General features: G+C 52.8%; 1 protein-coding gene across 2 annotated transcripts; it reads left to right on the top strand.

Moving 5' to 3' along the window:
* The first annotated feature begins 600 nt into the window (after positions 1 to 600).
* On the top strand, positions 601 to 25,699 carry CHAF1A (chromatin assembly factor 1 subunit A). Of its 2 annotated transcripts, XM_028126289.1 has the most exons (15): positions 601 to 930; positions 3,773 to 3,823; positions 4,649 to 5,511; positions 10,677 to 10,733; positions 12,399 to 12,628; positions 12,797 to 12,857; positions 13,097 to 13,165; positions 16,371 to 16,597; positions 17,111 to 17,279; positions 17,437 to 17,517; positions 18,237 to 18,329; positions 19,418 to 19,670; positions 20,183 to 20,673; positions 24,537 to 24,633; positions 25,245 to 25,699. In XM_028126289.1, the coding sequence occupies exons 1-15, from the start codon at positions 630 to 632 to the stop codon at positions 25,343 to 25,345; spliced, it is 3,144 nt and encodes a 1,047-aa protein (XP_027982090.1). In that variant the 5' UTR covers positions 601 to 629; the 3' UTR covers positions 25,346 to 25,699. The 2 variants fall into 2 exon arrangements, with proteins under 2 accessions (XP_027982090.1, XP_027982092.1); XM_028126291.1 differs by lacking the exon at positions 10,677 to 10,733.
* Positions 25,700 to 27,346: the final 1,647 nt, after the last annotated feature.

The raw sequence follows: 27,346 nt of genomic DNA, 5'->3' as shown, positions 1-27,346 counted from the left end.
TGAAAAGAAAAAAGGGCGGGGGAGGAGGAAAAACAGAAAAAAAGGGGAAAAGAACTGAGTTGTAGTAATTTCACCCTGTTGGGGATAGGGAAGGAAAGGAGCCGCTGAGGTGCAGATCTAAGATCTGAAAGTTAGACACAGAGTAGCCAGGAAGAAAGCTGCGGAGAGTTTTCTGGGTGAGCAAACGGCGTCTGCAAAAATCCTGAGGATTAAACCAGAAAGATCCATTTCATTCATTCCCTCTGAATATATTTAGTGCATATTAAATGCTTCTAAAGCGCTGCACAGAATTTAACTTATTTTCTCCTTGTTGTTCACATAAAAAGACGTTTACAATTTTAATACTTATAATATTCAGCCGATGCCCGATTAGCATAAAGTAAAAACTGTTCCTGCTCTAAACCGCAGTTTCAGGTTGTCACCCATCACCCTACGTAAAACGTTTCGTCATGACGTAAGAGCCTGGCCCTCCCTCCTCCTGCAGACCTATCCCACGCACTCAGCCAATCATAGTGTAGAACTCTCAGCTTGACATCTTCTGCCGCCAATCGCAGGGCACCTCCTCCCCGCCAATGACCAGCGGCAGAGAGGAAGCCCCGGTGCTCCGCGGGAATATCAATAAGGGAGCCATGGGAGGAATGGAAGCCTCGGTTCTCGCGAGGATGCTCCCGGCGCTCCCTTCTTCCCGAGGCGGCTTGTCACGTGACGCAGCCTCGCCCAATCACCGCGCGGGCTGCGGGGGTCGCCGCGGTTCCCGCCAAATACGAGCTCGGCGGCCGCGGCAGCAGCGGCGCGGGCGGGAGGGCGAGCGGCAGTGGCCGCCTGAACAGAGCCCGCGCCTCCGCCGTCTGAGGGGAGCTCGAGCCGCCGCCGGGGCGATGCTGGAGGAGCTGGAGTGCGGGGCGCCTGGCGCCAGGGGAGCGGCCGCAGGTCGGTTCGGGCCCGCTCCGAGGGGAAGGGGGGGCACGGCGCGCGGCCTGCGCAGGCCGAGGCGGTATTTGGGGGCGGACGGGCCTCTCGGCCCCCGGCCCGCTCCTCTTCGGCCGGCGTTCGGTCGGTGCGGCCGTTACGGTCGGAGCCAGGGCCTTGCGACCCGAAGGGCGCCCTCATTGATGTTATTGTTGCGGCCGCGACCATTTTTTTTCCGGCGCTTTTGCGTCAGTTCGTCCTTGCAGGGCTCTCTGCGGTGACGGATCCGTATGGCCCGGAGGGGAGACTGAGGCCCAGGGAGGCGAAAGGGCTGGCTTTGCAGGTTGCTGAGTGCGTTTGTGTCCCCTGAGCAAGTTGGACTGTGCAGCGACCCTCTGGCCGGGTGGGGAAACTGAGGCCCGGGGGCACACGGGCTCGGGGACCACAACAGCTGCGTCTGCGGGTTAGGGCAAGCCCAGGTAAGAGGCCTGGATGGTGGGATCGTCAGGGAGCTGGGACTCCCGGGTTCTTGATCCTGCCCGCTATGCAAGGTGAAGACCTGCCGTCCCCTCCCCCACCCCACCTTGGGAGGGGGCTTTCTAGCACCTGGCAAGGCCTTGGAAACGTGGGATGGTGAGCCAAAGAGGACCAGACTGCCTGTCTACCTTGCTTGACTTCCATTTTGTCCCTAGCACTGGCGCAATGCTTGGCACATAGTAAGTGCGGGACAAATAACCTGTTCATTGACTTAAGGGTTGACAGGGAGATCAACTAGTCTACTCCAGGGTTTCTCAACCTGGGTGGGCACTGTTGACATTTGGGGCTGTCCTGTGCATTGTAGGGTGTTGAGCAGCATCCCTGGCCTCCACCCATCAGATCCCAGTAGCATCCCCTTTTACTGTTTGTGATGACCAAAAATGTATCCAAGCATTGCCAAGGGGCCCCAGGATGAGGGGGCAGAATAGCCCCCTAGTTGAGAAGCACTGTTCCAATTCTTTCCAAACTTTGAAATTTCACAGAGACATAAAATTCATATCAGTAGAGTTGGGACCGATTGTCCTGGGCAGTCATTTGATCCAGTAAGAATGTTTAATTTAAAAATTAAAAAACAACACTACCTTGCTGTGACCATCCTCTCATAAAAGGAAGGGGTGTTTTAATGCTAAATAAAATTAGGAGGCATGTAATCTCAGAATAAAGAGCATTGGTAACTTTAGACAGGAGTGTGTGTTAATTGTATGTGTATCTTTGAACAGTTCAGATCCCTGAGTGGGCTACTCTTTTGTGCTTCTGGGCCTAGGTCATTTGTGTTCCACTCACATCAAAGCTGGTGACTCAGGGCCACACCAGTAAATACTTGTGGTTGTCCTAAAAATAAATTTAAGTAGGTAAAGATGATGTATACTTCTGTTGAGGGGCGAAAATCATGTCTTTGGTAAACAAGGACTTGAGAATGATACTGTCTTGAAATGGGTAGAAAGGAAATGTGAATCCTCAGGGTATTTGTATTCCAAGCTTGGAGGGTAGGCGAGAGCAGTTTCATCTATGGACAGCAAGTTTTTAGAAACCTTGATCTGCTTTTTAAAAATACTTACGTTTATGTATCTTTTACAAAACATATGTAGATTGCCCCAGATAACTAACCTAGATTTTTCTCAAGCCAGATCTCCTAGCAGGTGTCAGCTTCTAAACTTATTCTAACCAATTGAAGCATATTTTCCAAAGACTTAGTTCTATTTACAGTCATTTCTGTATTAGCTTTGATAGATGCTTTTCTTGAGATTTTTTTCATGCAGGAGAACATTCTCCCTTATTTCTTGACAGCACTTCAGCTCCAGCCCGGCAGGCTCAACATGCTTTAAATTGTTTTACCTGTATGGACTCTAGTTAAACTTTTTTTTTTTTTTTAACATTTTTTAATTTATTTGACAGAGAGAAAGACAGCCAGAGAGGGAACACAAGCAGGGGGAGTGGACAGAGGGAGAAGCAGGCTTCCCGCAGAGCAGGGAGCCCGATGTGGGGCTCGATCCCAGAACCCTGGGATCATGACCCGAGCCAAAGGCAGACGCTTAACGACTGAGCCACCCAGGCGCCCCAGTATGGACTCTATTTAAAAAAGAAAATAAGCCCTATTCTGATTTTGCAGATTTGGTGGTGGGGATGGGTTGATTGGAGGAGAACATTTTGAGGTCATTAATGGTGAAATGGGTAATGCAGTGTTTTCTGTAATCTCTGCACTCTTTTCCCTTTTCTCTTCTCTCTCTCTCTCTTTTTTTTTAAGATTTTATTTTTAAGTAATTCTACACTCAGTGTGGGGCTCAAACTCATGACCCTGAGATCAAAGGTTGCACGTTCCACTAACTGAGCCAGCCAGGTGCCCCATCTTTCCCTTTTCCACTGTCCCTGTTACCAGCTCATTGGTGTCCCACTATGTGCCAGTTCTGAGCTAGGTGCGAAGGTACAGTGTGGAACAAATCTCCCTGTTGTCACAGAGCTGGCATTGCGGGGGTGGGGGACATAATAATGTAAGTTTCAGAGTGATAATTACCACACAGAGATGAGAAGGTATGACAGTGTTGAGAACAGAATTTCTCAACCTGTTAACATTTGGGGCGGATAATTCTGTCGTGGGTGCTGTCCTATGTATTTTAGGATATTTAGTATCTCTGTCCTCTACCCACTAGATGCTCCCCGCTCACAACAACCAAAAACGTCCCTAAACATTGCCAAAGGCCCCTTGGTGAGGGTGGCAAAATCACCCCCACTGGACAACCACTTTGGACATATTAGGTGGCTGCATATGTATTTACTACTTCATTATTTCTAACTTTTAATAACTTATCCTTTGACACTTCATTCACAGCCATGGATTGCAAAGACAGACCAGCTTTTCCAGTCAAGAAGTTAATACAAGGTAACTGTCTGGGAAGGGGTTAAATACTGTTCCTAATTTATATCCTTCATTGTCTTCTCAGTTGTATTTTTAATTTTCTTTGAGCAGGGGCCTTCTGCTGGGGTCCTCAGCAGAAGCCTCAAGGGCTAGGGACAAGATAAACAATTGCACCTTCCAGTCAGAAGCTGGGGAATCCATGTGATTGTTACTGTTTTCTTAGGTTCCCAGAAGCAAATCCAGTGGTCACTGACTTTATGAGGGTTTCTCTACTTCAGCACTGTTGATGTTCTGTAATTTTTTGTCACAGTGTGGGGCTATCCTCTATAATGTAGGGCTTAGCAGTGTCCCTGGTCGCTCACCCGAGTCATGACAACCAATAATATCTCCAGACTTCACCAGAAATCCCTGGCAGGCACAACTGCCCCTGGTTGAACCACTGTTGTACAGGACAATAAATGTGTCCAAATCCTTCTGTTATGAAAAGAGTAGTATATTTGCTCTTAGGCCAGATTAGCTGAGTGACTGTATAAAAAACTATGGTTTCTGATTTTTAAAACTTGGTATCTGGTTCTCCTGGAGCAGCTTTCCTCCTCCTGTGATGACTGATAGCAAGTTTGGTATTGAGGGGAGTCATGTTAAGGGCAACCGTCTCTGAGGTGAAACGATCATGGGCAGGGGCAAACTGTGGAACCCGAGGGCATGAGTGTTTTATAGGGAAATCCCCACCCCCTGGGCCCTCCTCCAGCCCAGCAAGGTTGATACTTGAGCATATGGAATATTAAATTATTGATGGGTTTTTGCTCTTCACACTTTCCCCGTAAAGATGGCCTCCTCTCTCTGTTTCAGCTCGTCTGCCCTTCAAGCGCCTGAATCTTGTCCCAAAGGAGAAGAGTGAGGACGGGTCGGATGACATGAGGAGCTCTGAGGGCACTCCTGCACAAAGTCAAGTACCTGATCTGGAGACCTCTTTGGACACCTTGGAGAACAACTGTCATATGGGCTCTGACATGGACTGTAGTCCAAAACTTGTCAACGGGAAGGGTCCCTTAGATAACTTTTTAAGAAGCAGAGTCAAAACCAGTATTGACCAGACCACAGTGATCATTGATTTGACGGAGGACTCGAGTGACCAACTAGATGGCCTTGTGGCCCACAGTAAACTAGATCCTGCAGCCTCTCCCTCCGAGGAGGCTGTAAGTGGGGTCAGAGAAGAAGCTGGATGTGACAGGGGGACATTGGAGGCCAGTCTGGAGGACGAGCTGACGTATCCTGAGGAGACCCTTACAGACATTCCATGCAAAACAGAGGAGGGTGCTGGCTCCGGGGGTGCAGAGAGGAGTGGAGATGGGCAGAAAGCCTCGCCCCCAAGCAGCCCTGTGCCGACAGGTGGTCCGAGAACGTGCTCCGAGAAGGACCAGGATGGTTGGAGTGAAGCCAGGGGCATCCTGTTCAAAGGGAAGGTGCCTGTGGTGGTTTTGCAGGATATCCTGGCTACGAAACCTCCTCAAGCCAAGTCTCCTCCCATGACACCTGCAGACCAGGGCATGCCCTCTGAGAGCGAGATGCTGGAGTCCGGCCCTGAAGAAGACTCTGTTCTTAGCCATTCGTCCCAGGGTTCTTCCTCTCCTACCAGCTCGCCTGAGGGGCAGTCTGCTGCCAAAAAGCACAGCAGTCCCCGGCCTTCCCCCACCTCCACACCTATCCGTAGAGTAAGTATCTCTGCCGAAGGCCAGTGTGGCAGTGCTGCTGGGATTCAGCCTCTTGCTCTTCCCCTGGGGATAACCATGTCACCCAGGTGGTTAGTGGCCAAGCAGTGGGGCCACAGACTGATTCAGAATTCTTTGGCTATCAAAAACCATTAGCAGTGTTCGGTTACACATATATTGCGATGTACAGGGTCCAGTGTGTCGGATGTCTTCTGTGTGTTGGGTGTTTTCTGTGAACTGCCATCTTGGTAGCCATGGTTGTTCACACCTAATGAATGGTGCTAGTCACCGTAGCAATTTTAGTAAGGAACGCTTGTAAGCAGGCAGCTGCGACGCCTCATGTCAGATGTTAGCTCCCTTCATTTCTCCTTGCTGTTCCAACACAGGCTCATAAGCGTGTTGATGGTAACGAGCCTTGGTGAAGAGACCCCAAGACAGCAGGAAGAATAAAATGGGGATTCTGTAGGGTCAGCTCTCGTCAACCTAGACACCCGCCGAAAAATCCTCACCCAGAGCAACAAGAACAAAAGGAAAACATGGCACCATTTTTAAGGAGCACAGAAAGATGACTTGAAATGCCTGTTTCTGTTGCTGGTTTGCGATCAGCACGATGGCAGCTGTCTCTGCTCTCACCCACCTTTAGGGTCTTATGGGTAAAACTGATAAAATGAGTCAAGAATCCAGAATTATGTTTAACAGTGTTTTTTGTTTTGGGCTTTTGGGGTTTTGTTTTTCAGTATTTTGGTTTTGTAGAATTTTTGTTTACATTACGTTTTGTTTTAGGTAGGCTCCATGCCCAGCATGGGGCTCAAACTCACTATTGAGATCAAAAGTTGCATGCTCCACCCACAGAGCCGGCCAGGTGCCCTTAGGTTGTTTTGTTTTTTGGTTGCTTTTTAATGTGAGATCAGATCCTGAGTTGGATCATTCAGTCTCTACTGTACCTGCTTGATTTGACCTTGATCACTTTCTGAGATTTGATCTCTAAGGGACTCATTATTTTTCTAGATGATTCCTTGGCTTTTATCTCCTGAGGAGTTGAGAAGAAAAGAAAAAAATGGCTTTCTCTTTAGGTCTTCAAAATGTCAAGAGTGGAGCAATCTTTTTTTTCTTGCAGACGGAGATACATTTTTAAACTTCCACGTGAGCCATTATTCAGACTCTCAGAATCAGAGTTGACGTCCCTTTTTGCTGTCGGCCATCTTGTTCGGTCCAGCCAATTGCTTGAAATCCTTCCAGACTGCTGCTTCTACTTTGCCAGATCTTCTGTCATGTGACATGTTACAGCCAGTTAGCCTAGAAAACAGGACATGTACACGTGTTTCCATTCTTCTTAAGCACTTCATTTTTAAAGTTTGTTTTTATGCCCGTAGCTGAGCCTGAGATTCGGGAAGTGACATAGTTGGGCGTTGTCATGAAACAATTTTATTTCTGTCTGCTGGCCCACATGGCACTCGGACAGCTGAGCAAGTGAACTACTTGTGGTCGGTTAGAAGATCCTGCACCTGAGATGTTGGGTCTTAACTCTGAACACAGGCTTGGAGGTCTGAAATGCTCCAGAAGGCAGTGTTCTCACATGACTTTGCGAATAATTTACACTGTGAGTGGTGAAGGTTCAGACTGCCCCAGAGCCTGTGGCAGAAAATTGCCTCTGCCACCCACAGGCGGGCTGGTCCATCACAGGAATGGAAGTAGAGCCTCCTGATGGTGGTCGACCCCAAAAGGATGAGAGCAAAGTGAAGTGATCATCAGGCACCTCTGGCTGCTGTGAGAGCAAGACTCCCCGGGGGAGTGGCCGAAGACAGACCACTTGCCGCCACACCCACAGCCTCGTCCTTTATCTCCCCGTCCCCCCCCCCCCCAAGGAGCAGGCGTTTCTTGATTTGCTGGTTAGTTTTGTGTTTGGTGCTCAACCAGCACCTTCCCTTGAGGGGTGGTGCTCAAGGTTTTCCTGACCCTTATTAGTTTGGGGAATGCTTTTGTTTTTCCACTTTCCTTCCCCACCTCCTCCTATCCTGATTATAGGTAGAAACTCAGTGAAAGCTTACACATTGTTTCATATTACTATGTAATGTGTTTGATTTTATATGGCTCCCATAGTCCTGGGGATGGTACCATAAAATCTCTGCATTTGGATTCCCTAGGCATGGTCCTCGAGTGAGTGAGTGAGTGAGTGAGTGAGTGAGTGTGTGTGTGTGTGTGTGTGTGTGTGTGTGTGTGTGTTTCCCTTCCGGGGAACTTGTTAAAATGCAGATCCTGCTGTACCTTCCCAGGGAGTCTGAGATACTAGGCCCGGAAGACCTTCATTCTGTTGTTTCTTTTGTTTTGTTTTAAAGTACTCCAGGGGTTCTAGAGAATCTCAACTTTGAAAAAGTTATTTAGGAACACCAATTTTAGATAATCCAGGGTCTTCTGACTAAACAGTTGCTCTTTAGCATTAGAGCATTTTACCATTTGGAATAGAAGTTTGCTTGCATTTTAGCTGTGAAATTCAGCCTGCTTTATTGGTGATTCAAGATTTATTTTTTAATAAACGATGATGTTGATAGTGTTACTGGAATCTCTGAATCTATACGAACGAACTGAGATCACTGGAACTTTCCCCAGTATAACTTAAACTATACAAGTATTAAATTCTTCGTGTTCAAAGACATCGTTGAAGCATGACAATCCCTCCGGGCCCGGCTGTCCCAGGAGCTCGTCACCAGTATGTGAGAGATCCCTTGGGAATACACATTTTGTTTCCTTATATGAGCCATGTGCTGTAAATATGTTTCTTTCTCATTCTGGGGTGTCTTCGATATTTTTGATATTTTCTGTACAGGACTGGGAAGATCTCTCGTTAGCTGCCATGTCTTATACCTGTGGTGTGGACACACTGCAGTTCACGGAGTCATTCACGTTGCTGGGTGTTTCCGTTGTCTCTAATTCTCATCCTTGACAAAACAACTGTAATGAGCTTCCTTCTTCGTGTTTCCTCGGGCTGCTGTTAAGTAGCGCTTGGAGCTCACAGGGAGGCGCAGGTGAATCTTGCCTGCTTGCCCTCCACCATGGCCGGAGCGGTTTGAGTGGCATGTCTTCCCCGCTGCTGTCTCTCCCCTGCCGGTAGGTTTTTAGCTGCTCCTGCTCCTGCCGCATCGCCACCTCTCCTCACCTCGTTCACCGCTGCTTATGAGCTAAGAAATTAAATCTCCCTGTATATATAAAATCAGAGCAAGTGGCTCTGAGAAGGTCCTGCCAAATAAAGTGCGAGGATGTTCGTGCACATAGTTCAGTCGGTCTTGATGACACGGGATAGTTGATGTGTGTGTTTCAGCTTCCTTCTGGGATCTTGGGTCTTGTTTCTGGCAGCAGAGTTCCAGATAGGTAACGCATGTGGTCTCCACTTGGAGAGAGTTCCATAAACACTTGGGCCAAATGTCAAGAAAATAACATATCAGGGGCGCCTGGGTGACTCAGTTGGTTAAGCGGCTGCCTTCGGCTCAAGTCATGATCCCAGGGTCCTGGGATCAAGCCCCGCGTCGGGCTCCCTGCTCAGTAGGGAGCCTGCTTCTTCTCCCTTTCCCTCTGCCTGCCTCTCTGCCTACTTGTGCTCTCCCTCTATCTCTCTGTCAAATAAATAAAGTCTTCAAAAAAAAAAAGAAGATAACATATCAGACCAGTAAGGCCCACCTGAGTGCCTAGTGAAGCAGTAGATCCTGGTTCTGCATGAAATTATAATTGCTGTGGTTGTTGATCATTAGCCGGCTCCTGGGAGTCATGTCAACTGTAAGCCTGGACTCACAGTGGAGGGGGAGCTCTGTAAGAGGCACTGATTCTGCATCTGAAATTCACTAAGTGTGGGCAAGACTGTTTTTCCCTCAAGTGCTCTCCTCACGAGGGAATCTGGCAATCACGTTTGGTACTGTAAATTTGAACGCAAAGGACAACAACAGAGATACAGCAACTTGCGGATTCTGCTGTTAAATCCTTTCTGGGGGGGGGGTGAAGTCCAGGGACTTGGCAGGCAGAGTAGACTCTGGAGAGGCAGATGCTTTGTCTCGAGCCCTTGATAAAACCACTTTGGTCACTGGCATTTGTGCTGCTCGTGCTTAGTACAGACAGGCTTGAGCATCCTGGCACAATGTTGGTGGCGTTTGAGGTCCTGCCGGCAAGTGGCTTTCATGTGACTGCTCAGCCATTTCCTAAGGGAAGGCTTAATCCAAGAAACTCGGTGTGTCCCAGGTAAGAAGGATGTCTTCTTGAATTTATTAATCTGTAATTTGTATTCTGCACGAGGTCTTGGCTTTCTCAGAGAAATCACTGCTACCTAGTTTTGTCGATATGTCAGAGCATCCAGAGAATAGGCCTTTGGTTTTTCGACTCTTCAGTCTCACATTTTGGTTGCCTCTGTAAGTCTCCAAGGAGCCTGGGGAGTTACTGCTTTTCCCGTCTGTGCGCTCCCTCCCCACTGTTCTTCCATCGGGTGGTTTGGTTTTCAGGATTCCCCGCTCTGGAGATAGCTTAGGCCAATAGTCTGAACTGGCTCATACTCATACCTGAGGCCACGTTGCCTGCATAGGGAGTGAATCCAATGGTGCGTCTTGGTGAGTCCTTCCGGCCCGTGCTCACTTTGTAGCAGGGCGGTAGAGAATGTTGTGCTCTAGGATATAGGGGTCCTAGACCAGATCACCACCTCTGGCAAGCTGACTTTTCCCCCTGAACATTCACTCCACATCTCAGAAGGCAGAGAGTACGCATTGGTGGCTCATGGGAATCCAGCCCGTAGACCTGTTTTATTTGATTCACAGTGTTAATTTTTAGACATTACCTACAAAATTTAAATAAAGTCGCCAATATCAGCTCCTCTTGGAAAAATTGGAAGGGGCTGCCCTGTTTCTCTTGTGCCTGGCCCCCTTCATTTTGGTTATCTGTCTCCCCAGTCTCCTGTTTTATCCCCAGATGCATGCACGTGCATGTTCATTGGAGTTCACGACCCCACCATGACATTTTGGTTTTCTGGTTCTGTTTGGAAAGGTTTTCACTGTGCTCCTTTTGTAAAGAAATTCTTAATTGTGTGAGTCCCCTACCCCCTCTTCCCTTTCTTTCCCAAAGAAGTGTGTAGTATGTTATGTGAGCTGTAGTGATTGAAACAACCCATGTTTAAAGAGAAATGTTTTTCATTTCAGATAACTAAGAAACTGGTCAAAGCTTCTGCAGAGAAGGACCAGCGCAGACTGCAAAGAGTAAGACATTTCCCCTGAAATAGAAAGTTACCCTGTGGTGCTTTTTGCATTAAATAGTAAGCAAGGCCCCCGTGCACCTCCTTTGCCCGTTGTCACCTTTACCCACTTGTCCTGACCATGACTTTGGTTCTTGCTTCATTTCGCACAGCTGTGCCTTGGGACTTGTGGGTTGCATCGTAATTTTTAGCTTTGCTAAATCGTCTGAAGATTTTGCACGTAGCCTTTTTTAAGCTTCTATTATTATCATTGTTATTCCTACTGCCTTGATAGCTGGGCATCCCATCATCGTAGTTGAAACTTGCCTCCCAGGCCCCTTCCCATGTGCTGTGCTGGTTTGGTGGCCACGACTAGGTGGGTGATTATTGCCTAGTGTTGCCTTCTGAGTCTTCACTTCTGTCATCTGGAGGTCACCACATGTCACACACTTCAAAGCAGAGGACTTTTTGCTCATTGTCATAAAGAGCAGGGAAGCCCACTGGCCGCCCCCCCCCCCCCCACAGCAGCTTGTTGAAGGGGTGATGATGACAGTGGGGCTGTGCTCACCCGGTGCTTCCTGTGCCGCCTGCCTAATGGCTGCATTCAGTCTTTGTGGGTCAGGTTTTGATGGTGGCAGTTTTAGAGTTTCTCTCACTCTTGGTTGAAATTTCAGAGGTGAACGCATGTGGGGTGGGGATGGACATGGGGCTCAAGTATGGCTGGTTTCCAGAAGCCTTCTGCCTCCTTATTTAGCAGTGGGGAAAGGCGACTCCTCACTGCCTTGCACGCTTTCTCCAGACCAGGAACCTTCTTCAGGTATCCGACCCGTCAGAAGAGGGTGCAGAGGATACTTTGTAAGAACTGAGCAGTTCCACCATCTCTAACAGGGAGCCTCCGTGGCTTTCCTTAAAGCAACCAGAGGTTTTTTAGGGCAGAGGGTAGGATATTCCCTAGAGATGAGGGCACGGTCCTTTGCCCAGACCAAAAGTGGAGTTGCCAGGCTCCTGATGTTGGGAAACCCATTTCCGACAGATAGAGTCCTTGAAAATTCCCTGGTGCTATGGCAGAAGACGAGTGCCCACGTGTGGCAGGCGAGCCTGCTGAGTAGGAACTGGAGCTTATATAATAACGCAGTGCCTCAGGCCATGTGCCAGTTGTTTGGAATGAGGAACTGATGGAAAGATAGAAACAAATTCATTTTTCCCCCTGACTTAGCGGGTTCCCGGTCCCCGCCTCATCCTGATCTTCCATTTCAGAGGAAATCAAATAAACCCTATGAAGGTTTTATTTGAAGGTGGGGAAGGTGGGAAGAAAAATGCTTTTGTTTTAAACATAGGGAAGCAAAACCTGCAGGTGTTTTTGTGTCTTTATTTTATCATGGTTTTCTGATTAGATAGCCGGGAGGTTCTTAGGTCATTGTTTTTAATTAAGTAAAAAGATAAAACTCTGCCCCATGTTTAAAGATGGTATTTTGAGTGAATCTTATTTTGAATTGCCCAGGAGGTCCTGTGACCAGTGGCTGGCAGCCATCGCTTTTCTCCTAGTGGCCCACGCAGTAGCGGGGCCCGTGTGGGAGGGCGCGGGCCGGTGGGGTCCCTCCCGGGGGAGCCACCCCTCCGAGCCCTCCCCCCGCACGTGGGCCCTCGGGGAGGCACGGGGACGGAGCTGTGGGACTGTCTCTTGGTGCAGGATAAGGAGCGTCTGGGCAAGCAGCTCAAGTTACGGGCCGAGAAGGAGGAAAAGGAGAAGCTGAAGGAGGAGGCCAAGCGGGCCAAGGAAGAAGCCAAGAAGAAGAAGGAGGAAGAGAAGGAGCTGAAGGAGAAGGAGAGGCGCGAGAAGAGGGAGAAGGATGAAAAGGAGAAGGCGGAGAAGCAGCGGCTCAAGGAGGAGCGGCGCAAGGAGCGGCAGGAGGCGCTGGAGTGCGTGTGCCCTTGGAGGGCTGGGGGGGGCAGGGGAGCGGGAGCACCCCCCCCCCACCCCCCCCACACACATGCCTGCCCGGGACCCCTGAGCCGCAGCTCGCCAGCGCAGGCTGCGTCTGTAGGCACCCGAGCTGCTGGGCTGAAGCTGAATTTCCCGTCTGCCAGGGCGAAGCTGGAGGAGAAGAGGAAAAAGGAAGAGGAAAAACGGTTGCGGGAAGAAGAGAAGGTGGGTTATTCTCGCAGAACCGCTGCGGAGTGTTCCCTTTGCCTGGGGAAGCCAGGTGGCCTGGGCAGGCTGCACCGACAGCCCGCTGGCATGCAGAGTGGCCGATGCTGGCCTGGGGGTCGGCGGGTTTGGGGAGCTGATGTCAAAGGAATGCTTTCAACTGAAAAACGCTAGGGCTCCCGTTCTTGGGGCTACGATCTCTCTTCCTTTCTTTGTGCTCATCTCCTCTTCCGTTGCAGCGCATTAAAGCAGAGAAGGCTGAAATCACGAGGTTCTTTCAGAAGCCAAAGACCCCACAGGCCCCCAAGGTGAGCAGCTGGCTTCCTCTGGCTTGACTTTTTGTCTTTGTCGTGTTCTTCCTTTTGAAAAGTGAAAGGGTGTCTTCTGACCAGGTAGCTTCCCTTTCATCAAGAGGGGGTCTCTGCTGACAGAGGGAGCTTTATTTCTGGTAGAGGCTGGAGACGCAATCTTTTGTCATTTGCTATGTCCTTGAAAAGACTAAAAGTGGCACATTTGCTAAAACCCTTGCCAAGTGTTTGGAGGTTGCTTCCTGAACAGTTTTGCGTTGGGAGCTGTTTGGGAAGGTGCCAGAGAAGACCTAGTCCTTAGGTTCAGGGAGCTGAGGCTCGGGGTGGGAGGTGAGATTAAGCATAAAACAATGGTTTAGAATTCACAGAATTCTGCTTCTCCAGCCCGGCATCTGTTGCCTTCTAGCAGCATCTGCCTCCAGAGACCCCAGACTTCCTTCTCCCTCCCTCCATGCTCCAGAGGTAACCCGTCTCCCCCGATGCAAGGGTGTCCATCTAGACCTTACTGTGCATTCACATCCTTTCGTGTATTTGTGTGTTTATATAGGTAATAAATCATGAATGTGTTCTGTCCCTACTTTGTTTACATCGCTGTATCTTGGATCCTTGCCATGCTGGCACGTTTGGGTCAGCTTCCTTCTTTCTGTTGCCACTTTTCATAGTGTGGATGGTGTCACAGTCTATATGGCCATTGCCCCATTGATGCCCCATCAGTGGCACGATGACTGTCACTGACACTCCTCTGCACATGTGCCTTTCTTAGGACGGCCACCTGGAAGTGGGCTTGATGCTTGGTCCCAGGTTACGCACTTGGACAGAATTACTGATTGTATTAGTTCCTACCCAGGTGCCCTCCCAGCGGGAATGTCTGTGCTGGGCCTCGTGGGGAAATTAGCTCTTCCCCGCCTGCACTGGCATGGAATGGAACGTGTTTTCTTCTACCTTCACCAATTCAATGGGCAAAAAAATTGACATTCTTCTTTCCCTTTACGTTTTTCCTTGATTCCAATTGGACATCTTTTTGTGTTTTGTTTGCCATTTTATATCTTCTGTGACTTGCCAATTTCTTTTTTTTTTTTTTAAGATTTTATTTATTTTTTGACAGAGAGACAGCGAGAGAGGGAACACAAGCAGGGGGAGTGGGCGAGGGAGAAGCAGGCTTCCTGCTGAGGAGGGAGCCCAATGCGGGGCTCGATCCCAGGATCCTGGTATCATGACCTGAGTCAAAGGTAGACGCTTAACCGACTGAGCCACCCAGGTGCCCCGGCCAATTCCTATTTTTTACTCATTTTTCTACAGGATTGGCTTTTCCCCTGACCTCTAGGAGTTATTTACGCAAGCAGGATCTTTTTTAAGATTTTATTTATTTATTCGAGAGAGAGTGAGAGACAGAGCATGAGAGGGAGGGGGGGTTAGAGGGAGAAGCAAACTCTCCGCTGAGCAGGGAGCCCGATGCAGGACTCGATCCTGGGACTCCAGGATCATGACCCGAGCCGAAGGATTTTCTTTTTTAAGATTTATTTATTTGACAGAAAGAGAGTGCACACGTGCACTAGCAGGGGGAGTGAGAGAGGGAGAAGCAGGCTCCCCACTGAGCAGGGAGCCCGATGCAGGACTCGATCCCAGGACCCTGGGATCATGACCTGAGCCAAAGGCAGATGCTTAACCGACTAAGCCACCCACAGCCAGGATTTTTGTTCTTGGTGACACACGCAACAAATATTCCCTCTCAGTCTGTTATTTGCTTTCTAAGCTGTTTATTTTTTTTTAATTTTTTTTAAAGATTTTATTTATTTATTAGAGCGAGAGAGCACAAGCAGGGGAAGTGGCAAAGGGAGAGGGAGAAGAAGGCTCCCCACTGAGCAGGGAGCCCGAGCCTTCTAGCCTGTTTGTGGTATCTTTTATCCTACAGAAATTTTGTGTTTTAACGTCAGCATTTTAAATTTTTTATGCCACTTAGCTTATGGTTGCAAAGCCTCATGTACCCTGTGGCCATGGACAGATATATTCTCTTTCCTAGTTTTTTTGTTTTGTTTTTTGCTGTTTGTGTTTTGTTTGTTTTTAAAGTTTTTTTTTTAAGTAATCTTTACACCCAATGTGAGGTTCAGACTTACAGCCCCAAGATCGAGAGTCGCATGCTCCACCGACTGAGCCAGCCAGGCGCCTGTTTGTTCATTTTTCATGTGTAGTTCCTTAGCTTGGCCGGAGTCCTTGGTCATGGGGGCTTGGTCCTAACTCTGTCCTGTATGGGTGCCCGATATCCCAGCACCCATTCATTAGTGAGGTGGGCAGTCGGCTGGTTCTTGGCTTTGGCTGTATATTGGGAAGCACCAGGGAGCTTTACAAAATCATGGAGCCTGGATCCCATCCCAGAGCGTCCCCCAGGCCTGGGGTGGGCCTTGGGGTTTTCAGCAGTTCCCAGATGGCCTGCTGTGCGGCCATGGTGAAGGCTGTTGCTGTAGTACTCTCTCCTCAGTGAGGTCGGAGGCTGGCTTATACTGAGCTTCATAGACTGGACTCTCCTCCTGACTCCCCAAGTCCTCATGTGCTGCCAGCTTTGGGATCCACTGACAGACATGGCAGATGCTGAAGGAACTCTGAGGGGGGAGATTAAATCCACCAGAATTTGTGGGGAGTGATTCTTAGGGAACAGACACCGTGTCAGGTTCACGTCCGCCTTCGGTGTTGAGATGGGCTCTGGGTCGTGAGTCATCTTGTCACGGTGCGGCTCTGGGTAAGCGGTCACTCCCCGGGGGCTTGGCTTCCTCACCTGGGATCGCAGGTCCTTTTGCACCCCACCCCCTTCTTTTTAAAGAGCCGTGTTTATTGAGGTATAATTCACAGTAAGATTCGCTCGTTTGGTGAGTTCTGACAGTGTGTCGGGCTCCACAGCACCCCCGTACTCGAGTATTGCTGTCACCCCAGTTGGCTCTCTATAGTCAGCACCCTCCTCCCCTTTCGGGCCCCCCAGCCCCTGGCAACTGCTGATGTGACTCCTGGCCCCTGTAGTTTTGCCTTTTACAGAAAATCAAGTAAATGACATCACCCAGCGTGTAGCTTTTTGTGTGTCTCCTGGACTTACCAACCTGGATGAATGCGAAAAGGAACATGCTCATGCGGCATGTCCAGGGGCTCACCCTGGAGCCTGCTGAGCAGCAGGCATCCCACCTTACAGGCGTGCATCACATCCTCTTCTCCATTTCAGACCCTGGCCGGCTCTTGCGGGAAGTTCGCCCCTTTTGAAATTAAAGAGCACATGGTTCTCGCCCCTCGGTTTCGGACTGCCTTCGACCAAGACCTCTGTGATCAGTTGGACCAGCTCCTCCAGCAACAGAGTGGCGAGTTCTCCTTCCTGAAAGATCTGAAAGGCCGGCAGCCCCTCAGGTCTGGACCCACCATGGTTTCAAACCGAAACACGAGTATTTATAACAGGTTAGTGGCCAGGGAGACCATCTTTTGCCTGTTGGTGACGTCAGAGCACAGTTGGAAAGTCCTGGGGGGCCCGGGGCAGAGCTCTGGGTTCTGGCCTGCTGCTGGCTCATCGTGGCCTTGGGCCAGTTGTCTCCCTTCTGGGCCAAAAGCTTAAATTTCACTGCTGAAGTCTCGCATGCAGCAGCGTTGTTGAAAGCCGCTGCCGCAGAGGGCAGACTGCCTGGCCTGGCTTCCTGGTCTTTTGAGGGAGGGATCCTAGTTCCGTGCCGGCCTCTCTGGGAGGACATTTTGCTGTTCTTGTTGATTTCCTTGTTCTATAAATGCTGTGGGGCAGCAGCGTGGCAATCTTGTTTCTCCCTCCTCCTTGCTCTGTGTCCCTGGAGTGAACGTCCCTTAGCTTTCTTGGGAGCAAGTGGTTACCCATCTTTGTAAAATGTTGATGGCCTGCTTCCTTGAGAAGCATGTCGAGCGGGCATGTTGCGGAGGAGGCGCGTTACTGGGTTCCTTCCTCAGCGACGTGGTGATCGTGGAGAGCGGCAAGGTGGACGGCGTTCCTGAGAGGAAGAAGTTTGGCAGAATGAAGCTCCTACAGTTTTCTGAGAATCACCGGCCGGCATACTGGGGGACGTGGAATAAGAAGACAACTGTCATCCATCCAAGAGACCCCTGGGCCCAAGACAGGGTGAGCTTGTGGCAGAGGTGCTGCTGGTCCAGGCACGTCTGTCTTTCTGCATCTCCTTCTCGTTTTGCCTTTTTTATGCTGGTCTCCCGGATTCTAGCGTTTCTGCTTTGCCAGCCCTGAAAGACAACCATGACGCACCGCGTCTTTGTTTCCTCAGAAGCTTCTGGACTATGAGGTGGACAGTGACGAGGAGTGGGAAGAGGAGGAGCCGGGAGAGTCCCTCTCCCATAGCGAGGGGGTGAGCACGCACCTGCACCTCATTCGGGTCTTGCCCAGAAGGCTGAGTTCACTCACAACCAGCCTGTGTTTGATGGCAGTGTTGTCTGAAAATTGCAGCCGGCGTTTACCATCTAGATTTCCGGGGGCACCTGGGAGGCCTAGTCAGCTGAGTGTCCAACTCTTGGTTTCGGCTCGGGTAGTGATCTCAGGCTCGTGACATGGAGCCCCATGTCAGGCTCTGCGCTGAGCAGGGAGTCTGCTTGAGATTCTCTCCCCCTCTCCCTTCCCCTCTCCCTCCGCCCCCCCTCCCTCCCGCCGTGCTCTCACTCTCTCAAATAAATAAATAAATCCTTATTTTTAAAAGAATAGTTAAAAAAAAAAAAAACCCAAACAGATTTCCAACTTCTCTTGGAAAAACTTTCTTGGTGACGCTGGCCCGCTCGGCGGTGGGACTGAGTGGTGCCCACCCCGTTAGATGGGGCACGCTTACGCCTAGTCTGCCCTGGTCCCCGCCCCCTCCGGTCTTAATGTCCGGGCGGCTTCACTCGCTCGTGTTCTGCCTGCCCCCCTCCCCCGTCAAATAATGGCATTCGTTCACGAATTCTTGTGTCCGTAAGAATGACACTCAAGGCAGTAGATGGTTTTTCCTTCCTTAGGTGTTTGCAGGTTAACATTTTAAATGAAGTATTTATTCAGTTGCCACATATTATGAGCATCTTTTTTTTTTTTTTTTTTGAGGATGATGATGACGAAGTGGGAGAAGATGAAGATGAGGACGATGGTTTCTTCGTGCCCCATGGGTACCTGTCTGAGGACGAGGGAGTAACCGAGGTGAGGGGCAGGGAGGTGACTGTCCCAGAGAGAGCTCTCTGGGCCAAGCTTGGCTGCTAGCCTGGGTGCCGTTAAGACTAAGCGACAGCCCCAGCTCACCCACCTGGTTCCACGTGCACTTTGTGACTCCAACATGTAGTCATTTGTGGGGTCGTGGGGACCTGAGCTTGGGTTTTGCCTGGGGAGGGTAGTGGGGTCTGCAGAGGTAGGCGAGAATGCCAGGTGGGGAGGCGGCACGAGGAGAGACCAGAGTCAGAGAGGCGGGGGCTTTGTGTTAAAGTGCTTTCGTTCTTTTTACGTTTTCTTAGCTGAGGTATAATGAACTTACAAGAAAACATGCAGATCTTAATTATTGAATGCGGTGAGCTTTAATGATCGACATTTGTAAACCCATCACCCGAAATAAAATCTAGAACTTTCTGTCTCTCCAGACGGTTCCCCCGTGCCCTTTCAAGTTAACCCCCAACCCCTGCCACCAACTCGCTCGACTCTGCCAGGTGGCCGCTCTTAGGGCTCCCGACAGCCTGTCGCGTTGTAGCGTTGGGGCAGAAAGCAGAGAAATGGAGAAGTGGGATGTTGCCCGGGGCAGTGGCTTTGTCTCTCCAGATCCGACCCGGGGGGGGGGGGGGTGTTCCTCAGATGTTTCCAACCAGTGAGGCAGGCGTGTCTGTGGAGCCCATGAGCCTCCCCGCTCAGAGCGGTGTTGGGCCTGGCGTGGGAGGAACCTGGCCCGGAGGGTGAACTGGGCGTGGGATTTGGGGTTGGGAATTGGACAGCCCTGGCATCACACCCTACCCAGAAAATCTAGAGTGGCCGTGAGCGGCTTACCGGTGAGGCTCGGAGAATACCTGAGACTCTGCCAGGCACGGCCAGAGAGGATGGGTGCATCCCAAAACAGCAAAGGGTGCAAGTGTCAGTCACCATTAAGTCTAGGGAAGCACTCTGCTATTTCCCAGCCGGTGATGTTAGGAAGAGGGGTGCAGGACGCCGTGGGGGCCAGGAGAGGTGGACGCAGTGGCCCTGGGGGTGGCATGAGAAGGCTCAGGGGCCTGGGAACCCTGAGTGAGCATTGCTCTCCACCCTGCAAGGAGTGTGCCGACCCAGAGAACCACAAGGTTCGCCAGAAACTGAAGGCCAAAGAGTGGGATGAGTTTTTGGCGAAGGGGAAGAGGTTCCGCGTGCTCCAGCCCGTGAAGATCGGCTGCATCTGGGCAGCTGATAAGGATGGCGGTGCTGACCTGAAGGTGCTGCAGCAGTTCACGGCGTGCCTTCTGGAGACAGTCCCCTCCGAGGAGGAGCAGACGCCCAAGGCCTCCAAACGAGAGAAGAGAGACCAGCAGAGTGAGTGCCGGTGCCTGGCGGGAACGGGAGGGGATCGGGCTCCCAGCTGCCCTGGGTCCAGGGAGACTTTATTAGGTGGCTGGATTAAAATGTAGAAGTCCTTCCAACAAATTACAAAAGCCAGTGCTTGCTGAGCACATCTCTTCCTTCCTTAAGACGACAGCAGTACGGGGCGCTCCTTTAATTAGCCTGCTTCCCCAGCGTGCCTGGCTCAAGGTTGCACATGTCCCTGAGGACTCTGCCTCCTCGCTCTTCAGAGCCAGGGGAGGCCCAGTGACTCAGGAGAGTGTGGTGACCATGACTAAGGAGAGGGAGGCGTGCTAGGTTATCCAGAGAAATCCTGCCTCGGGTGAGACGGGCTTCCCAGCCTCCTGCAGCTCACGAGTGTGTCTGAAACCTACCCTTGAAAGGCACCCCGAAGCTGACCGCGTCTCTGACCTTGGTGACAGACCGGGGAGCCCTGTGCAATGTGTGTTCTCTCTCCCCGTGTCTCCCCGCCCCGCCCCCGCCAGTCTTGGGGCAGTTGCTCCCACTGCTGCACGGGAATGTGAACGGAAGCAAAGCGATCATCCGGGAGTTCCAGGAGTGCTGCCGCCGGGGGCTGCTCAGCAAGGACACGGGCAGTCCTGACAGCAGCTCTGCCAGCCCGCCCAGCCCCGGCTCCTCCCGCCCGCAGACCCCCACCACCAGCGAGGACGCCGCCGTGCCCTCCAAGGCCAGGCTCAAGCGGATAATTTCCGAGAACTCGGTGTACGAGAAGAGGCCTGATTTCAGGATGTGCTGGTACGTCCACCCGCAGGTGCTGAAGACCTTTGACCAGGAGCACCTGCCTGTGCCGTGCCAGTGGAGTTACGTCACCATGGTGCCCGCGGCCACCAGGGAGGACAGTGGCAGCGTCCCCGCCACGGGGCCCGGCCAGGGGACGCCCGTCTCGCTGAAGCGGAAGTCGGCCGGCAGCATGTGCATCACCCAGTTCATGAAGAAGCGCAGGCACGACGGGCAGGTGAGGGGCGGGACAGGGCGGCCGGGGGGTCCCCGGGGCTTCCTCAGTTCCCGTGAAGTTCAGCTTTGAGAGCAGTTTTGTGAGGGTCACAGCAGAACAGCAGAAAGTATCACGATTTCGCATGTTCTCCCAGTCCCTGCCTGCACAGCCTCCCCCTCTGTCAACATGGCCCCAGAGCTGTGCATTTGTCCTAATCCATGAACCTACAGGGACCTGTCATTCTCACCCCGAGTCCCCAGGGGACGGTTTGGGTCACCCTTGGTGCTGTACGTTCTGTGGATTCGGACGAATGTGTGATGGCGTGTACCCACCACTGCGGTCTCCTGCAGAGTAGCTCCACTGACGGAAACATCCCTGTGCTGCTGCTGCTGCTGCTGCTGCTGCTGCTGCTGCTGCTGCTGCTGCTGCTGCTCCTCCTCCTCCTCCTCCTCCTCCTCCTCCTCCCCCTCCCCCCCCTCCCCCCCCCCCCCCCCCCGCTCCCTTCCGACCCCTGGGAACCACGCAGCTGTCTGTCGTCTCCACGGTCCTGTCTTTCCCAGACTTGGAACCACAGTGTGTGGCCTTCTCAGACCGGCTTCTCTCAGTTAGGGATGTGCCTCTGAGGTTCCTCCGTGCCGTTGCCTGGCTCGATGGCTCATTTCTTTTCCTTTTTTTTTTTTTAATTTAAGATGTTGTTTATTTGAAAGAGAGAGAGAGCACGGGCAGAGGCAGAGGGAGAAGCAGGCTTCCCGCTGAGCAGGGAGCCCGACGCGGGGCCCCATCCCAGGACCCCGGGATCATGACCTGAACTGAAGGCAGACGCTTAACAACTGAGCCACCCAGGCGCCCCGATGGCTCATTTCTTTTTAGCCCCCAACAGTGTTCTGCAGTGACTTTGTAGTTTTTTTATCTATTTTTGCTTTTATTACATTCACTTATTGTAGTTACAACGCATTGACTCTGCATCAGGGGCTCTGCTCAACCTTGTCTACACAGCAATGAGCAGAACCATCTAATGGGAGCACAGACGAATTTGTCGCACAAACAGCTGCCTGGTCACAGACGGGCAGTGCTTGGAGGAGCAAGTGTGAGGAGTGGAGCGTGGGGACCTGGGGGCGCCCCATCTCCTGTGCCGGCTGCGTGCTCAGAGGGGCAGGGACCCGGGCACAGCCTTCGGTGATGTTGGATGTGTATTTCTTTTCCTTACTGGAATAGGAATGTGATGAGTTTCTTTCCTTTCATGCATCTACTCTTAGCGGAAACCTATTTTGCAGAGTGAGCACCGGGTCCCCGTCTTAGGCAGGCATCTTGCAGGGTTACGGATTTTACGAGGAGGATGTGATGAAGGTGTCTCGCAAGCCGTGTCTCCGGCTCACGTCCAGTGCCCTCCGAGGGGGGTCGTGTGCCGCAACCTGGGCGGTGACGCCCCGCATTCCCAGCTCCTGCCCACGGCTTCTCTCTCTTCCATTCAGCTTCGAAAGTAAAGTGGCTGTCGGAACAGGAAGGCGGGAGAAATTGCTCCTGGAATGACGCCTGGCCTTCTCCCTGCTGCTGTTGCAGACAGATGAGGCCTCGATCTCCTGACCCTGAGAGCATGACCCGAGTGGAAACCGGGAGTCGGGCACTTCCACTAACTGAGCCAGCCTGGCGACGCTGAAGTCCGCACTGTGAAAGCTCCTTAGAGGGGCACCTGGGTGGCTCAGTCAGTGAAGCATCTGACTCGTGATTTCTGGTCAGGTCGGGATCTCAGGATCGTGGTGTTGAGCCTGCGGCAGGCTCTGCGCTCGGCGGGGAGTCTGCTGGAGATTCTCCTCTCCCTCTCCCTCTGTCCCTCTGCCTGCTTGCTTGTACGCATGTGCGCTCCTTCGCTCAGGGCCCAGGGCCGCGGGGTGGGCTGGCACAGGGTGTGCCTCATGGGGAGGGAAGCCCTGAGCGCCTGGCTTCTGGGGGTATTCTGGGAGTGGTTCCCTGGGCAGTTAGCCTCACCCCTGCTCTGCAGAGTGGGACACAGAACTTGGCGGTCCTAGTGTCGGGCTGCCGGTCACGGGGCCCCAGCGTCACAGCTTCAGCACATGGGGGTTTGTCCTGAGCTCCGGTGATGACAGGCTCCCCCGTGTCCCACTCTCTCCTTCCTTAGCATGTGGCCTTTGTCTTCATGGTCACAGAATGGCTGTCCCACCTGCAGCCAGCAGGACCAAGGCAGCAGAGACTTTCCGTTGAGCTGGAAAGGGAAACCCTCCCCAGCGGACTTCACTGGAGTCCTTCTGGCCAGAATTCGGTCGCACAGCCACCCCCACTGCAGGGGAGGCTGGGTAAATGAGACTGGCCAGGAGCCCTCAACAGCACTCTGGTTCTGCTGTGTCAGGGCAGGGTGGGGGGATGGCTTTGGGGCATGCATTAGCCAGGGTGCCCCCAGCTGCACAGCACCCACATAAACGCGCAAGACACAGGTAAACTTCTAGGAGTTTCTACTTGTGTTTTGGTAAAGCCACTAATGGACACTACTCTTGGGGATAGGTGTTGCCAAACTAGGAACATGTGCAGATGTTTTAGATTGGGTTGAGCTTTTTTAATTTGTGGGAATTCAATTTTTTTTTCAAATTTTTACTTAAATTGTAGTTAATTTTTTTTAATCTTGTGGGAATTTGAAGATCTTTTTGAGTTGACAGTCGTCCTGCTACACCATGTGTTCACAAGGGGTCATGATCAGTCAGGTGAACAGGGCTGAGGTGAGGCACCAGGTCTGTGGTCTTGGGTGGCCCCCAGGGTGACTCAAACTTTGGGCCGCAGTTTTTTTCTAAAATGGGGAGAGACCCTATTTTCCCTTTCCAGTCAAAAATCATCTGATCAAAATGACCCTGAACAGATGCTCCCCAGAGTCAGTTCTTCGTCGTGGCTAAATGCCTTTCCAAGCATGGGGAGTGTGCTGGGTCCTGGGCCTGGAGGGCTGCGGGTGGGGTCCCCCCTGCAAACTGGCAGACGCGCGGGGAGCCTTGTTCATCTGCGCTTGCGCGTCCTGTCTGCAGGGCCCGTGAGCGGGAAGGGCTGTATGCGACCGCTTCGTTCCTTTTGCTTGACAGACCCAGCCGAGCGCCTCTCAGTCAGCACGGTTGAGAGCCGGGCCGTGCTCTCCTTAGCCAGTGAAGTCTTTGGAAACAGGTGGTTGGAGGCGGCCACCGTCATGTCTGTGGGGCTGTCCGGCTGGGCCGGCAGGCTGCTCACCACATGGTCCTGTGCCGCCACCCCTTCTCCAGGCAAATGCTGTTTCCTGTAGCAGAGGAATTCCAGGAGTGTCTTGAGAAACAGCCCCCCTTTTGAAACAAGCCCGTCTCCGCCTCTGCGGGTTCTTTGCTCATCTCCAGAGAGCAGGGCGCTTGTGTGGATGGTTGGTGTTCAAAAGTGGCCTCCTCCTTCACGCCGTCCTTCTGTGCCCTCCGGTGAAAGCCAGCGAGCGTGGCTCCGGAAAGTCGGTGGAGACTGTGCCCACAGCGGCTCGGATGGTGTCACTGGCGCCAGTGGCCTGAGCATGAGTGACGAGAGAGAGTTGTCAGGGGCCGGGCAGAGGGAGAGCCCCTGGGCAGAGGAGGAGACGCTGCCTGGCTGAGAAAGTGGGTCTTTATCCTTGTCTCTTTCAGACCAAACCAGAAACCCAGATTGCGGATTCAGAAACGGCAAATTATTTTTGTAACGTAGTAATGCCGGTGGTCATTTGGGGAGATCTGAATGAGGTCCTTTGAGAGAACCTTCTCTCCCCCCACAAGGCTCCTTTGCTCATAGGCTCTCAAGCAGACCCCTCAAACTTGTTGCCAGATCGGGTGGAGGTTGGGGGGGGCACAGCGGCCCACCTGCTGTTGCTGATGGCCCGTGCACCCTTGTCTGCCCAGGTGGGAGCGGGGGACCTGGATGGCTTCCAGGCGGACACGGAGGAGGAGGAAGAGGAGGACGGCGACTGTGTGACCCTGGACATCTCGGATGTTGGGGGTGAGCGCCCGGCAGGAAAGGACGGACGCACGCGCGCTCGCTCCACGCGCCTCCCGTCTGTAAAGAGTGGGGCTGGGTTGAGAGACCCCAAGAGGCGCTGGGCGGGCTGGGCGGGTGTGGACGGTGGGCTCTGGTCCAAGGTCTGCAGGATCTGAGTTCTCTGAAAGCTGCCGTGCGCACAGCAGGACTGGACTCAGTAGCCATGGCAGAAGTAGGTGCAGTAATGGGCCAGCAGTTGGGATGCTGACCACATCGGGGCGCTGTTCCAGAAGCTTCCCAGAGAATCTTTCGGCAGTGCTGCACCTGCAGTGCCAACCCCTGGGCTGAGTCCCAGGAGGGGAGTGGTGGAGTCTGAGGGTGTAGTCTTGGCTCTACTGTAGAAGGGGCTCAGTCAGGGAGACCTAAGGAGGGGGCGGGGAGCCGAGTGGGCAGCGGGGGAGGCCAACATTTGACTCTTTACCGAGTGAGCTGAGGAGGGGACAGGCTCTGAGGGCTGTGAGTGAGTGTAGCTGTCTGAAGGGGGGCAGGGGGGTGGGGGGGCCAGTGACTCGGGCCCCTACCCAGTCTGGGGGTGCAGCCAGCTAAAGCCGCCTCCCTCTCTTGCCTTGCAGAGGCTCCGGCCCCGTGTGGAACCACTTCTGGAGCCGGGGGGTCCATGGGAATGGACACCAGTGAGAGCCCCGTGCCCGCCCGCTCGCTCGGCCCCTGCTGAGTGCCCCGCCGGCCCAGTGTGTGTAGGTAGAATGGTTAGGGCATTCACAAACGCCTCTTGGATACTTGAAAGTCCTACGAGTCCTGTGTAAAGAGCACTTTGTCCTGCTTCGCAGGCCTCCCTGGAGGTCTGGAAAGTTTTATAGAGGATGCTTGATTTGTTCCTTTTGATATTTGTAAAAATTTTCCCCCCAAAAGCTGCATATTAACCTGCCCTTTAATAAAGCATTATTGCGATGTGAGGACCTGTACAGGGACAGCCTGGTCGCGCCTCCCCAAGCAGGTCCTGTGATGAAATGCTTGTAAATGAGTTGGACCTGAAGTGGGTGTGTATAAACTTATTGTCCAGCCCTGACCCGGTGTGTCTGTTATCTTTTCAAACATCGTTTCTTGTGAGTGGGTACGTTCCATCCCCTGGGCTGGCTGCACCGCCCCCCCCCGGGGGCTGGCGGGTGTGCACTCCCCTACCTCGTGCATGGCTCTGTCATTTGTATAAAGGGTCACACCTTGCAGAAGCACTGTCCCCACCTCTACGGTCTCTACGCTGACCTAGTACAAGGTGACAGCTTCCGGAAGGTGCTTCTGCTGGTCTATCCCTCCTGCCCATCTGCGGGCCCCTGTGCCCTGGAGCAGCCCTGTGTTGGGGCTGTGAGCGGCCCCACAGAGGCATCAGAGCACATCAGAGGCCTGGGGGCATTGAGATTTTGGCAGAGCTCATGGACTCCATTTAACCCGGACGCCTGGTCCCTCTGTCGAGTTCTTTCTGTTCCTGCTGCCCCCCCCGCCCCCCCCCCCGGAGTGTTCAGCATCCACTGGATTCGGCCAAGACAGGGTGACCCCACCCCACCCCCACGGCACTCGAAGGCCAGGACTCCCCGCAGGAGGCGGGGTGCAGGCGCACCCGAATACAGGTGTGTGTGCTGCATCTTTGGACGGGGCTACCTCAGCCAGTCGGGTCCCCTGCAACCCATTGTAGTTGGCCCCCTGACAACTTGCAGTCAACGCCAAGTCACAGTTGGGCACCGAGATGGGGCAGCAGAGGACAGGCCCCAGTCTTGCCTTGTGTGGGGACAGAGCAGCTGGTGGCCCAGGTGGGAAGCAAAGGCGTGTGGAGGGGCTACTTGCTGGCTGAGCGGGGCGGCTACAAGGCATTTTTGGTTTTGAAATCACATTTGGGGCTCAAAGCTTCGAGTCTGTCCACCACTGAGCTGGCGGTGGCCAGAGGACCAGCCAGTACAGGCTCTGTGCACAGGGTGCACAGGAAAAGAGGGCCTGGAAGGGGCTGGCCTCGGGGGAGAGGTGGGGACAGTCCAGAGGAGCGGTCAAGGGCCTCTCCGTTGGGGCGTGCCCAGGGCCAGTGCCTCCCGTGCTCCAGGCTCAGCTTCCCTGTCACTCGCTTCCTGTGGCTGCGGATACACACCGCCGCGAACTTGGCTTAAAACCACACTTGTTTTTACGGTTCTGGGAGTCAGAAGTCTGACGTGGGCCTCGTGAGTTAGAAACCAAGGTGTGGGCAGGGCCAGTTCCTTCCGGAAGCCCTGGAGGGGGGACCACCTGCCTGCCTTTTGCAGCTTCCAGAGGTGCCCGTGTGGACTTGGGGCCCCTCCTCCACCTTTGACCCCTGCAGCTTGGCATCTTCTGCCTCCTTCCACCCCCTTCCAGGCGTGACACCGGGCCCACCTGCCTACCCAGGACACTCCCCATCTGGGTATCACCAATCACAGGCACGGCCCCTTTAGTCCTATAAAGTAACCACCACAGGGACCGGGGCTGAGGATGGGCCATCTGTGGAGACCTTGTTCTGCCCCCCCCACCCCACCCCCAGGAAGACAGCTCTCTGGGAGGCCCGCCCTCAGCAGGTGCCCACCTGACCTCACCCCCCGGGAGCCACACACGGGCCTCCTGTGCCGGCAGCCCTGCAGCCACTGCCCCTGCCCTGCATGGCACAGCTTCAACTCACCAGGAGACTAGTCCGATGTTTATTTGGGTTCATAATTCAGTA

The sequence above is a fragment of the Eumetopias jubatus genome, unplaced genomic scaffold, assembly GCF_037043125.1.
Source record: "Eumetopias jubatus isolate StellerSeaLion01/CBP00866 unplaced genomic scaffold, mEumJub1_p1.0 scaffold_1, whole genome shotgun sequence".
In the NCBI taxonomy this organism is placed as follows: domain Eukaryota; kingdom Metazoa; phylum Chordata; class Mammalia; order Carnivora; family Otariidae; genus Eumetopias; species Eumetopias jubatus.
The sequence above is the reverse complement of the archived record's forward strand: the minus strand, read 5'-3'. Positions and strand labels throughout refer to the sequence as shown.

Coding starts and splice junctions, on each gene's coding strand:
- CHAF1A (XM_028126289.1), top strand. CDS start 630: ATGGGAGGAATGGAAGCCTCGGTTCTCGCGAGGATGCTCCCGGCGCTC. Junction 931..3,772: donor CGCCAGGGGAGCGGCCGCAG/GTCGGTTCGGGC, acceptor CTTCATTCACAG/CCATGGATTGCAAAGACAGA. Junction 5,512..10,676: donor CCTCCACACCTATCCGTAGA/GTAAGTATCTCT, acceptor TTTTCATTTCAG/ATAACTAAGAAACTGGTCAA.